The sequence below is a fragment of the Labeo rohita genome, chromosome 15, assembly GCF_022985175.1.
Source record: "Labeo rohita strain BAU-BD-2019 chromosome 15, IGBB_LRoh.1.0, whole genome shotgun sequence".
NCBI classification, from domain to species: Eukaryota; Metazoa; Chordata; class Actinopteri; order Cypriniformes; family Cyprinidae; genus Labeo; species Labeo rohita.
This window is the reverse complement of record NC_066883.1, coordinates 22,230,163-22,242,820: the sequence shown is the minus strand read 5'-3', so window position 1 is coordinate 22,242,820 and position 12,658 is coordinate 22,230,163. Positions and strand designations below refer to the sequence as shown.

Below are 12,658 nucleotides of genomic sequence, written 5' to 3'. Positions count from 1 at the left end.
TTAAAATATTAAATAAAATATAAAAACTAAAATAACAAAATATCATAAATTAACTAAATAAAATAACAGAATGAAAATAAAAATTTAATTAACGATTAAAAAAATAAAACAAAATTACAAAAAAAAATAAAATAAATAAAAAATGAAATGAAACAAAATAAAATAAAATAAAATAAAATACTGGCAAACTTCATCTACTTAAAATGAACCTTAGTTTGAGGCACAATCCCAAAAGCACTGTTCTCTGCAAAGTGGTTAAAATGCAATTCCGTTCTGCAGGAAAATTGAAATACAAACAAGTTATTGAATCATACAGTTATTTTAAAAAGATATCGTCAATAGTGCAAGCTTTTTGAGAGCAGAATAGTTGGGTTTCAGACAAAGTAACTGAATATCTAAATGGCAAAAATACACTTGTTTTAAAAGTACACTGCATACAATTATCAGGAGTTTACCTGAGTGTGCTGTCCGCTCCAGCCATCATGTAATAAAAAACATTAAAAGTGGACTCAGCCTCCGGTCGTTTCACCACCCTCAGCTTCTCCAGCAGCATGGTCTACATATAAACGAAAGAGATTAACGAATCTTAGTAAAATGAACAAAACATTACAAACAAACAGAACAAATGTTTATATAACTACAGTGGGTAATTTTCAAGTACTGTACTAGAAAATGATCATAAAATGAACATTACTTTAATGAGTGGGCATTAAAAGTAGCAAGGTGGGTGATGATGGGTTGCCATTTGAGCATGAATAAAATTAGTACAATGTGCATTTTATATAATTTAGATATGACCAGTACTATATTGACAAACCTGGATGGAGGCAGAGGCCACCTGACCAGCCTGGTCAAAATCCAGCGAGACGATCTGGGAGAAGCGGCTTGCGTTATTGTTCATAGAGGTGGGACTGTTTCCGAAGGCCTCTAGGATTGTATAGACCGCTTGCCATTTCTCAGCTGGAAGAGACACACATTAAAATTTAAGTAAAGGAATCGGTCTTTAACATTGACTGGTCTAGAAGAGAGGATCCCGCATACAGAGTTGAACATACGGAGACAACATCACGGCCTCTTTAATGGTATAGTTGATGAGCACTGTAGTCTTCATTAGGTCATTATTGACCAAGCAGGAGCTGAGCAAGTCTTGATGACAGCTAATTACCAGAGCGCTTTAGTGGGCATCATTAGCACGGCACTCATCTGTCACCCTCTTCCCAGTGCTCACACTCTCTCCACGCTATACAAGCCCATTTCCAGTGACTGCATGACACCCTTCCATTCACCCTTGACCACAGACTGTCTTTTCAAGCACACGGTGAGATACTACACAGCTAAAAATGGGAATGCACAATGACCATATTATAGTGGCCAATATTAGCTTGGTTACAAAAGAATAAGTTGCATTATTAAAATTAATTACCTCATGATATACTCACCGTCAAGCCATCCTAGGCATATATGACTTTCTTCTTTCAGACGAATACAATCAGAGCTCTATTAAAAATATCTGGGCTCTTCCAAGCTTTAATGGCAGTGAATGGGTGTTGAGATTTTGAAGTACAAAAAAGTGCATCCATCCATAATAAAAGTGCTCCACACAGTTCTGGGAGTTTAATAAAGGCCTTCTGAAGTGAATCGATGCATTTGTGTAAGAAAAATAGCCATATTTAAAACTTTACAAATGGTAATCTCTAGCTTTCGCTAACTGTCAAACACGCAAACACGAGAGTGGCGTTCAAGCGGATGACGTAGGATATAGGCGTAGCGAAAGCTCCGGGGAGAATATGCTAGCCTCACAAGAACCAAGTTTTGTTTACAGCAAAGAAAAACCTCAAGCCCAAGTCTCCTCTTGACTTATACTAAAATGACTTGTTTTCTTTACAAATCCTCATTTTGTACTTCTGATTTGTGACCTGTGTTTTGTTTTTCTCTCTCCACTGCGTTTGACTACGTCCTATGTCATTAGCTGTGACGCCACTCTCTCATGTACGCATGTACGATTCTCCAGTAGGCCTTTATTAACCACCCAGAGCCAAGTGGAGCACTTTTTATGGTGGATTTATGTACTTTATTTGACTTCAAAATCTCAACAGCCATTCACTGCCATTATAAAGCTTGGAAGAGCCAGGACATTTTTTGATATAAATCTGATTGAATTCATCTTAAAGAACAAAGTCATATACATCCAGGATGGTTTGAGGGTGAGTAAATCATGAGGCAATTTTCAATTTTCACTATCCCTTTAAATTCTAGTGCTTTTACAACTTTAGATTAGAGTTAATTAAATTAAATTAAATTTGTACATTCTAAAATGTGGTAAACCTGCAACTGTTGCATTTAAAGGCTATTTCTATCTGATTTAACCCTAATATAAATTATTTTTGATGGTATTAATGTATTTATGTTGATTCAATGATATTAAATAATATTTCTGACTAGTTTGAAACCAGTTAATTTAGTATAATTGAAATAAATAACATCCAATAAAACTCATTTTCGTTGTTATTAAAGTTTCCAAGAATTGATTTAAAATATTCTAAGCCAGGGCTATTCAATTAGCTTCATTTGAGGGCCGGATTATCGAACTGAACGTAGCTAGTCAAACGGAAAATTTGAAGGGGTCCAAAGGGGTGGTAGGCCATCCCAATCTCTTTCTGGTTGGTAATTTTAGTTAGTACGTAATACTACCAACACCAACATCTATAGAAGGTTAACATAAGTATCTATCAATCTATTTAAAAAAAAAAAAATTAAAAATTAAATCACACATTTTTCTGATTGATCGCATATTTATGTATTTATAGTGTCCTAATTTCACACCGAACCTCCAAATTAATGTAGAAACAACATAAAGATTGTATTTTTCAAATACGTGTTTAACTGCATCTTTTTACTAAAGATGCCAATCTTTTTTACCAATACTGCTACTGGTTTCTCTATTAAATGCATTTTTTCCCTCAATTTTCCCTAATAATTATAGCCATTCAACATTACAGTATAATTGAAAGCCATTATTTTTAACATTTAATAGGCTCTGAAATATGTAACAACTTTTAAGTGATTTTAAAACAATCTGAACTATACATTTTATATGCCTAAATTACACAGATTAATCTTTATTAAAGCTATAAACGTTAAAAGAGTGATTTCTCTTTTTCTTTTGTTCTTTGATTTCCATCAATGATAGATTTCAGCTGGTTTCACTTTAAAAGCAGCGCTGTCTCTTTAAAACCTGATGTACAAGACGCGGATCTGACACGCATTTCCCTTTACTTCCAAACTCTTTACAGTCATTTAAGACTCTTTATAACTACATTTATGGGCTAATTATTGCAAAAACAATTCAAGGCATATTCCGCTTACTTCTTCCTCAGGCCGAATGAAGATGATTCGAGCCGTCAATTGAATAGCCCTGTTCTAAGCCATCAGTATTTGCCAAAATGTTGGTGTATTTCTAGAATCCCATTTAAAAATGCTTTTTTATTAGATTAGTATGGCTCCTGTTTCTGTACCAGTAAAGATCTTTCCAGTGCTGCCGGCGATGGACACCAGGTACTGGACTAAATGCTGGCAGTTTGTGGTCTTGCCACTGCCGCTCTTTCCCAGCAGCACGATGGACTGGTCCTGTCGAGTTGTCAAAAGGTTTCGGTAGGCGGACTGGGCCACCGCATATATGTGAGGGGCCGTGTCTTCCCGTCGGCAGCCTTTGAACATGTGCATCACCTGAAACGACAAAGACAAAAAAACGTCTGATACACTGACAAAACACATTTATTATCTTCATGCCTCTAAAGTCTGCGGACAAGCTTAATATAGATCATTGTTGGGAGGAAAACAAAAGCAAATAGCTTACAGCCCAAACTAATAATCTAATAATCCTAATGTATTATAGAGTGTTTATTTTCTGTACAACAGAAAAGTCAATAGAAAATCTTAAAGCCTCAAACGAAAACCCATAAACATTCATTTTCCAATGAAGGGAAAATCAATAGCTGTTAATTTGAAAAATTAGTTGGTGTAAACCATCTTTCCAGCACAAGTGCAATAACATTTTTACATATATCATACTTTCAGCTTTGGAATGCAGAAAACACTCATCATGGCACATAATCAGCTTGATCCATAATGCAAAATCGCTTAATTAGGACCAATGACCGAAAGAAATTTTCTTCCGGATTGTAATTACAGTTTATGGGTAGTACTTTATCTTGCATGAAATCCAATAAAACTCATTAGCGGCTTTCAGTTGCTCATTTACTACTGTGAAGTTAAGGGACAGTTGTATAAAACGTAGTACCCATACTGCATTGTTGCCACAGTGAGTAGCTCCATCTATAATACCGGATGAATTATGCGTATTTGGATACTATATAGTAAAGACGTCAGCATATTGTGAAAGAAAACAAGGGTTTTCACCTTCTCTGAGTACATTGAGGGGGCGCTGGTAGGGTTGATGATCACCATGTTAGGCCCCGCGTATGTGTGGATGAGATTTCCTCCATATCGCTGGCGTAAGGAATGCATGACACTGGACTCATTCAGGTAGAGCAAAGCAGCCAAGTCCTCACACCGGTCAAATGACGGCGGGTTTGCCTGGATTGAAAGGTTTAAAATGTTAAAGGTCAAAAATGTGCAAGAAAGCTGACTGTTGATTAATGAGAATAGTCAGGAAAAAAATCCTTAATATGACAAGAAAAAAACAGAGTAAGAGGTTTTAAAATGATGTGATTGAGCCTTAATAGCCTCAAGACTTCATGCCAAGTCTTTAATGCAATTTAAAACTTGTCAAGCTCAACTCTGGATCCAGCTTAGCAATTTCCTCATTGAACAGATGGTTCAAAAACTTGATTCGAGGTCAGCCTTGACATTATGGAAGTCATCAGCTCAGAGCTGCCCTTCACCGGGAGGTATGTGAAATAAACGAGTGTGCCAGACAGGAAGTGAGCTGATAATATTTCCCAGCATATGTCTCATCAAGGCCTAATAGTGCAAACTCTATTAGAAACTATTTTATTAGACTTCTATATAACTCAATCTAGTTTTAAAAACCAGGCCAAATCCCACCTGTTTCTCTGTGACCCATATCCTGGCATCATTTTCTCCCACCCTGTGTATGTTACCCAGGACCCACCTGTGCATGTCTAACCCTCACTTGGCTCTGGATTCAGGCCAGATAGTAGCAGAGTTCTGCAAATAACCCTGTGCATGAGCCCTGCAGACCTGAAGATTCATTAAAATACACACAGCTATTCTGCTGTTGCTGAGTGAAAGGAATCGTTGTTTTCTGTTGTGATTGCGCAATCTGAACTGAATGTTATGAAATGGGATGAAATTGTGTACTGCACATTTTTTCCTATTCTATTTCCTGGCTGCACTCAAAAACCAGCACAACATAACATGATTTGGATGCTTCTTCTAATGTATCACACAAAAGCGCTCAGAAGCACATCTAGTTTAAATCAGTCTGACAAGTCATTTACTAAATCCCTCTTAATTAGAATTAATATCGCCTGGTTAGAAGTCAGAATCAGTGAGATTCTTTGACTCCAAAAGGCATTTTCTCCTTGAAATGAAGCAAGATCCGTCTGTGTACTTACACTTTTGTGCAACTAATCATTATTAAGTGGTTGTTTATATAGCAACATGTAGTTAAAGATACAAAGAAAAAAAAAAACTCCAACATCAGTTGTTGATTGGATTGGACTAAATGATTGTTAATTGCGACTTTTTATCTCACAAATCCGTTTTTTATTTTTGCAGTTGTGAGTTTACATCTTGTAATTATGACTTTTTCCTCAGAATTTCAAGACTCACAAATCTGATTTTTTTCATCATAATTGTATGATGCAAACTTGCAATTCTGACTTTTTTCTCAGAATTGTGAGAGATAACTTTGCAATTATGAGAAATAAAGTCAGGACTTTACTTCTCAGAATTGAAAGGTTTATCTCACAATTCTGACTTTATGACACACAGTTGGAAGCTGCAGTATTAAGTCAGACCTGTAAGATATATACTTTGAACTTACCCATCTTTTTCCCTCCTCAAAATTGGAATTTATAACTCACAATTTCAAGTATATATCTCACAATTCTAAAAAAAAAGTCAAAATTGCAAAATATATACTTGCAATTGCGAGAAAAAAAGTCAGAATTGTGATATACAAACTCGTAATTGTGAGAAAAAAGTCAGAATTGCAATTTATAAACTTGCAATTGTGAGAAATAAAAAGTCAGAATTGACTTGACTTGATACAAACTCGCATTTGCAAGAAATGATTGACTTGATACAAACTCGCATTTGCAAGAAATATCGGAATTGCGATATATACTCGGATTTGCGAGAAAAGTCAGAATTGCAATATACAAACTTGCAATTGTGAGAAAAAAATGTCAGAATTGTGATATATAAACTTGCAATAGCAAGAAAAAAGTCAGAATTGCAATATACAAACTCGCAATTGTGAGAAAAAAAAATGTCAGAATTGTGATATATAAACTCGGAATTGCGAGAAAAAAGTTAAAATTGCGATATACAAACTTGCATTTGTGAAATATATCAGATTTGCAATATATAAACTCACATTTGTGATAAAGTCAGAATTGCGATATACAAACTCACAAAAGCGAGGGGAAAAAAAAAAAGTCAAAATTGCGATATACAAGCTCGCATTTGCAAGAAATATCAGAATTGCAAAATATACCCCCATTAGCAAGAAGGAAGTCAGAATTGCTATATACAAACTCGTAATTGTGAGAAGAACAGTCAGAATTGTGATTTATAAACTCAACTGCGAGGGGGAAAAAAAAAAAAAAGTCAAAATTGCGATATACAAACTCGCATTCGCAAGAAATATCGGAATTGCAATATATATTCGGATTTGGGAGAAAAAAGTCAGAACTGCAATATAGAAACTCGCAATTGTGAGAAAAAAAATGTTTGAATTGTGATATATAAACTCGCAATAGCAAGAAAAAAGTCAGAATTGCAATATACAAACTCGCATTTGCGAAATATATCAGATTTGCAATATATAAACTCACATTTGTGATAAAAAAAAGTCAGAATTGCGATATACAAACTCAACAGTGAGGGGGAAAAAAAAAAAGTCGAAATTGCAATATACTAGCTCGCATTTGCAAGAAATATCAGAATTGCAATATATACTCGCATTTGCAAGAAAAAAGTCAGAATTGCAAGTTTTTATCTCACTATTCTAACTTTATTTCTCACAATTGAGAGTTTGTCACACAATTCTGAGGAAAAAAAAAAAAAGTCAGAATTGCGAGTTTATAGAATTGTGACAAAAAGTCGCAATAACCTTCCATGGGAACGCACATATTCAGCCTGCACGACTGACCTTCTCTACGTCATCCTCGTCCACATCCAGTACTGTCCCATCATGCTCCAGTTTGATTTTCACCTTCCCCTCTGGTAGACTGCCAGCCTCCGTCTTCACCACGGTGGCTGTAAAGAACACCAGAGAACACAGTGAGTGTTTTTATTTCTGATTGCACACATCATCACGGCAGAACTAAATTAAAACAGACTTCTAAAATTCCAGTGCTATTAAAACGCTCCTTACTGTAATAGTAATGAAACCCGTATTAAGTTACAAAAGGCATAAAATCAAAATCGACCCCATTCCCTTTTCTTAATAAATGCCCCTGGTGTTATCGTGTGAGCGAAACATCGGCGCACAATATTCAGGAGAAAATGTTTCCATAATCTTTCATCAAAATGCAATAACGTTCTCCGCCTCTGAAATGACTTTCTCTTCCACTCTAGCTCAATATTCTATTTTCACATAGGAATATGTCAAATTATGGAAGTTAAATGAGTAGAGAATGCCATTTCCTGTTGTCTTCAATTTAAAACAATACTGCGAGTTCATTTTGCATGGCTTTTGCACTAACCCAGAGAGAATCCATCCTTGTGGACCAGCCACACTTTCTCCGAGCCGTACCATGCTTGCTCTGCAGCTATCTGCTCCTCTGTTTTCACCTGCGAAGGAGAAAAACATCTATCAAACTCATTATTTATGGCTCTACACATGCCTTTTGAACAGGAACATCACTGATACGCTTCAAATCCACTCCATGCATTGGTCCACACGTATTTAATGACACAAAACTGGTCTTTTTACCTTGATCTGAGACCTCTGCTGACAGAATAAGAATTAGAGGTCCCAGATCAGTCCAAAAAAACATTGTTACCCAATGTCTACAATGGGAAATGAGCTTAAAATGCTGTGGGTCGTCATGCAAGATGGGGAGAGTTTAACAGCAGGTGTAGATGAGCCAACTCGGGCGTCAAATGATGGACGGGGTCAGATTACAAGCCTGATGTTCTGGTTGTCTGGGCATGTCTGATTCCACTGCACTCATGCTTGACCTACACACACTGGTCTGAACATGAACTCCACTGCTGTGAAGGGCTGACAGTGAGAGATAGTATATAGTGATCCATTGATGGGATGGAGTTGTGTTCCAGTTCACAAGCTTCTCCCCTCTGGTGTTTGGTTAGTATACGATGTTATGATTATAGATAAACCGGTACACTCTACAAGTACAGTTGTACATAAGAAGGTAGGGTAGAAAACACTACAGCACAGTTAATAACAATCCACTGCTAATTTAATGTTAGATGAACCCATATTTCTATTTGCCAGATTGCTTTTTGCTATCTCTGAGTGTCTGAGCTCTACGGCTGGGGTGTTGTCAATGAAATGGGATGGGTGCGAACACAACACTCCACAACACAAGGGCAAGTTTGACACGACAGGTCAAGGGTGGGATTATGCAGGTGAACTACGGTACACACACAGCGGAAAGCAGACCTTAGGATGGGCGGCAGCAGCATGGTCTGCCTTTAGGATTGCCACGGGATCCTCCTCCACCTGTCCCTGTGAGACGGCATGTCGGCATGAAGGGGCAAGAGCAGCGTTAGACATCATAACACTTTATAACGTGCATCTCTCAAACACAGACATTTATCAGTTTAATAGCCTGCCTCAGCTCCACACACAGAGCATCTAAAGCATCCTGTGAATAAAAAGGGTTATTGGTCATATGATATATCAGTGTAAGGCACTATGGTCACCCTTCAGGAGGCAATGGGTGTAAAATAAACATTTAGCAGGGAGAATCTCATGAAACCTGTCAAGAACAGGACATATTTAACTAGTCAAGTAAAGTTATATAACTTCTTAATAATAATAAATACATATATTTACATTTATACAACAGTTCCTTTTCATTTATGGTCCTTGAATCTGATTGGCTGAGAGGAGTGCAATATTCTAGTGATAACGGAACTCAAACCGTTTCACCGTTTGTATCACTCCGCTTGCGGTATTTCTCATAGAGAGTGTCATGGTGGATGCCCAAATCTACTATAATTTTATAAATGAAACTGTTTTTGTGTCACGGAATGTAGAGTTTTTTAGGCAAGAATGTACTTATTTAGACTTCAAATATGCAGTTTGTTAATAAAGATAACATCTCATTTGTAAGTTTGCTTAGATGTTTTCCAAGATGTGAGCTTCAGGGCGTCAGCGGCCATTCAGGGCTCATGAACCCACCGAGAGCAGCCTTACCTCGGCCAGATCTTCTGGAATTTCCCACTGACTCTAATGACTCTATAGTTGTTAAACATGAGATATAATACATTATGGGTAAATTTAACTTCAGTCTTTGGTCTCAGAGCAAATAGTTTTGGTTGAGGGCAAAAATCACCCTTAACAGATGAAAGGATACTATAACAAAGATATCGCTTTCCTCAGCAGACATTCAACCTAATGTTTTATTGTGAATATGAGATTGAGCTGAGAATGAATGCTGTATCAGATGCAGGTAATCACAATCACTCAGTCCATCTCTCTCTCATTTTTTTAATACTGTAATACAGTAAGCTTTCAGTGAAGCATCTGAACGTTCCTTTGTTACTAGTTCAAAAGTGGCGTTTTTAAATTAGTAACGGGGTCTCATTAAACTCTCAACTTGAGATTTGAATCCGTGGCGGAAGGAAATGCACAAAAGACGGTTCATTGTTGTCTCTTATTTACACACTCATGCCGTTGAACTGTTGTATAAACGCTGTATTACACTCATAGCTGTGCGAAATGTAATAAATACTGGTTCTTTCCTTGGTCAAACATGGCAGACATTTTTCATGAGATTTATCCTTTTTACAGCTACATTTTTGTTAAACTATACATATTAAGTCAAAACATATTCAGTTTAAATAAACATCATTGAACATAATTAGCATAACTATGCTAACAATAGCATGGTTAACACAGAAAGGTGATACAAGTATATATAAAGACACTATGTTGATATATGAGGTAATGAGGTATGAGCCTGAGGCATGAGGAGGCAACAGGAGATATTAATAAATCAAAGTCTTCACCAATTACAGAGCATATCCACTGCTATTCACTTTTAAGCTGATCTGCGGGGCGGCAGAAGCACATTCATTCTCACACTGAGGGATTCATGCAGTTATAGCTAACCCCGAGTGACCATGCACTGCATCAACACTGGCTTAGAAAGATCATACATACACAATAAACAAGCAGGCAATCTTTATATCAAAGATATGATATATAAATCGGGTTCAGTTGGCTAAACCAACAACATATTTATAGATAGCGTCTATTTTAGGTTGATAACACAAGCAGAAAGCATATATAGTAGCCATGTATGAGGGTGAGGGTGGGTTAGAAAGAGGAACAGAGGGCTTACACTCCAACAGGCCACGCGAGCGCACACTCCGGCCAAGCCGCGGAGGGGCGCAGTGGGGGAAGAGCCGTCCCCAGAGGGGCCCTGTACCTGAGACAACGCAGAGGCACTGGCCACAGGTTCCAGCTAGACCAGCCAGCCAACAATCACAGCCACAGAGACAGCGGTGGATGAGAGAGAGAGGTAGAGATGAGACATGTATCCACAGATGAAAGGACAGCAGGCACATGGAGGTGAGAAATGGACATGCCTGAACAAATGAAAACCTGTTTGCTAGAAAGTGGTACTGCAGCACATAGCAAGTTAAAAATGCATGAAATGGTGATATAGGATGGAATATAGGAAAAATGAAATATAAAAACATTTTTGTCTTAGGCTAGCTTATTTAAAACTTTGCCTAAAGCTATTTTGGGTAATGCCATCATGGTGTCTAGATAGACAGGTTCGCTAGAGTTTGGAATAAAGTCATAAATTACTTATAAAGAGATGGAAATCATAACCATTAGATGTGAAGGGACTATGTAGTCGCTCTGCTCACATTAATGTCTTTAAAATCCCTTGTCCTCATTAACAATGTAGTGTTTAACTATTAAACTATTTCCCCATGAGTATTCAGCCAGCGTAAGTGCTGTCAAGCTTTAAAGTGCTTTATTTATAGGTCTACAGCCAATATAAGCCACACAAAACAGTTTGGATAGAGCATATTTTAGCATCAGAGTTAGAGTGATGACAAAGCAGAAATGAAGACAAGAGGAAGACAAGAAATGGACAGGCATTACAGATGCAGCGAAGATCCTCTCCAGCCGTCTCTGTGCTTCTTCTGTGGGACTCAGTGGTGGACTCTCCTATAGGTCAGACCACCAAGAAGAGGTGAGTCTAACTCAGACTATGCACTTAGCTTTGTTATAGAGTAGCCAACAATTTATTCAAAAGGATAAATTGTAAAAGCTCTACACAGAAGTCAAGAATGTGTATGTTAGCCATGCTGCATTCCCTTCCTGCAGAGCTGAGCAGGCATGTCTTCTAACTGCTGCAGAGTGTGATCTTAGTAAAACTCGCACACACCAACACAAACACACACCTTTTTGGACAAGGTTGGTAGAGAGGGTTTAGAAATGCTCCCAGGAGAAGGTCTCCCTGCTTGAGTTGGTAGCAAACGTACGGTCGTCTTCACCTTCAAAAATCACGTCCAAACCACACACAAAGGCACCAAAGTCAAGTTGTTTAAGGGACTGAAGTTAGTAACCATGCAACCAATCACAAATTAGTGTCTTCTGGTCTGAAATGCTACAACCAAACCACTCCAAATCCATCCAGCATTCACTACACTATTCTTTAAATTCCCTGATAATTTACTCACCCCATGTCTTCTAAGATGTTCATGTCTGTCTTTCTTCAGTTGAAACAAAATGAAGGATTTTGAGGAAAACATTCCAGGATTTTTCTCCATATAGTGATCTTAAATGGGCATCAACAGGTTAAAGGTCCAAATTGCAGTTTCAAAGCAGCTTCAAAGGGCTCTACACGATCCCAGACGAGGAATAAGGGTCTTGAGTAGCAAAACAATTGCTCTTTTTCTAAAGAAAATACAAATGTATATACTTTTTAACCACAAAGGGTCATCTTGAATTAGCTCTGTGATGCGAGTCTGACTTCACACATTACGTAATCACATTAGAAAGGTCACAAGTGGTTAGTTCTTCAACTATGTACTCCAGTTCAAAACTCCATCTTATTTTCTCCCTCAACTTCAAAATCGTCAGGCATCGTTGTTTTACCTTTTTGAGTAAAGGGCATTTGACTTTCTTTGCACATTCGCTTTGAAAAACAACAACTTGGCACTACCGCCGACGTCACACATGACCTTTCCAACGTGACGACCATTCACAGTTTACAAATCTTTGGTCTTT

At 37.5% G+C, this 12,658-nt stretch overlaps 1 protein-coding gene across 18 annotated transcripts in view; it reads right to left on the bottom strand.

Annotated features, from left to right (window-relative positions):
• The window catches only part of myo18ab (myosin XVIIIA b), a 145,887-nt gene that overhangs the window by 79,475 nt on the left and 53,754 nt on the right, over positions 1–12,658 (bottom strand). For 8 of the 18 annotated variants that reach the window (XM_051129405.1, XM_051129409.1, XM_051129407.1 and 5 more), the window contains exons 5-15: positions 11,830–11,922; positions 11,528–11,593; positions 10,752–10,874; positions 8,843–8,908; positions 7,920–8,007; positions 7,364–7,470; positions 4,420–4,596; positions 3,516–3,726; positions 818–960; positions 456–556; positions 210–273 (exon numbers count right to left, since the gene is read on the bottom strand). In XM_051129405.1, the coding sequence (XP_050985362.1) occupies positions 210–273; positions 456–556; positions 818–960; positions 3,516–3,726; positions 4,420–4,596; positions 7,364–7,470; positions 7,920–8,007; positions 8,843–8,908; positions 10,752–10,874; positions 11,528–11,593; positions 11,830–11,922 (1,239 nt within the window). The remainder of the gene's footprint in view (positions 1–209; positions 274–455; positions 557–817; positions 961–3,515; positions 3,727–4,419; positions 4,597–7,363; positions 7,471–7,919; positions 8,008–8,842; positions 8,909–10,751; positions 10,875–11,527; positions 11,594–11,829; positions 11,923–12,658) is intronic. The other 10 variants (XM_051129418.1, XM_051129419.1, XM_051129420.1 and 7 more) reach the window with 7 other exon arrangements.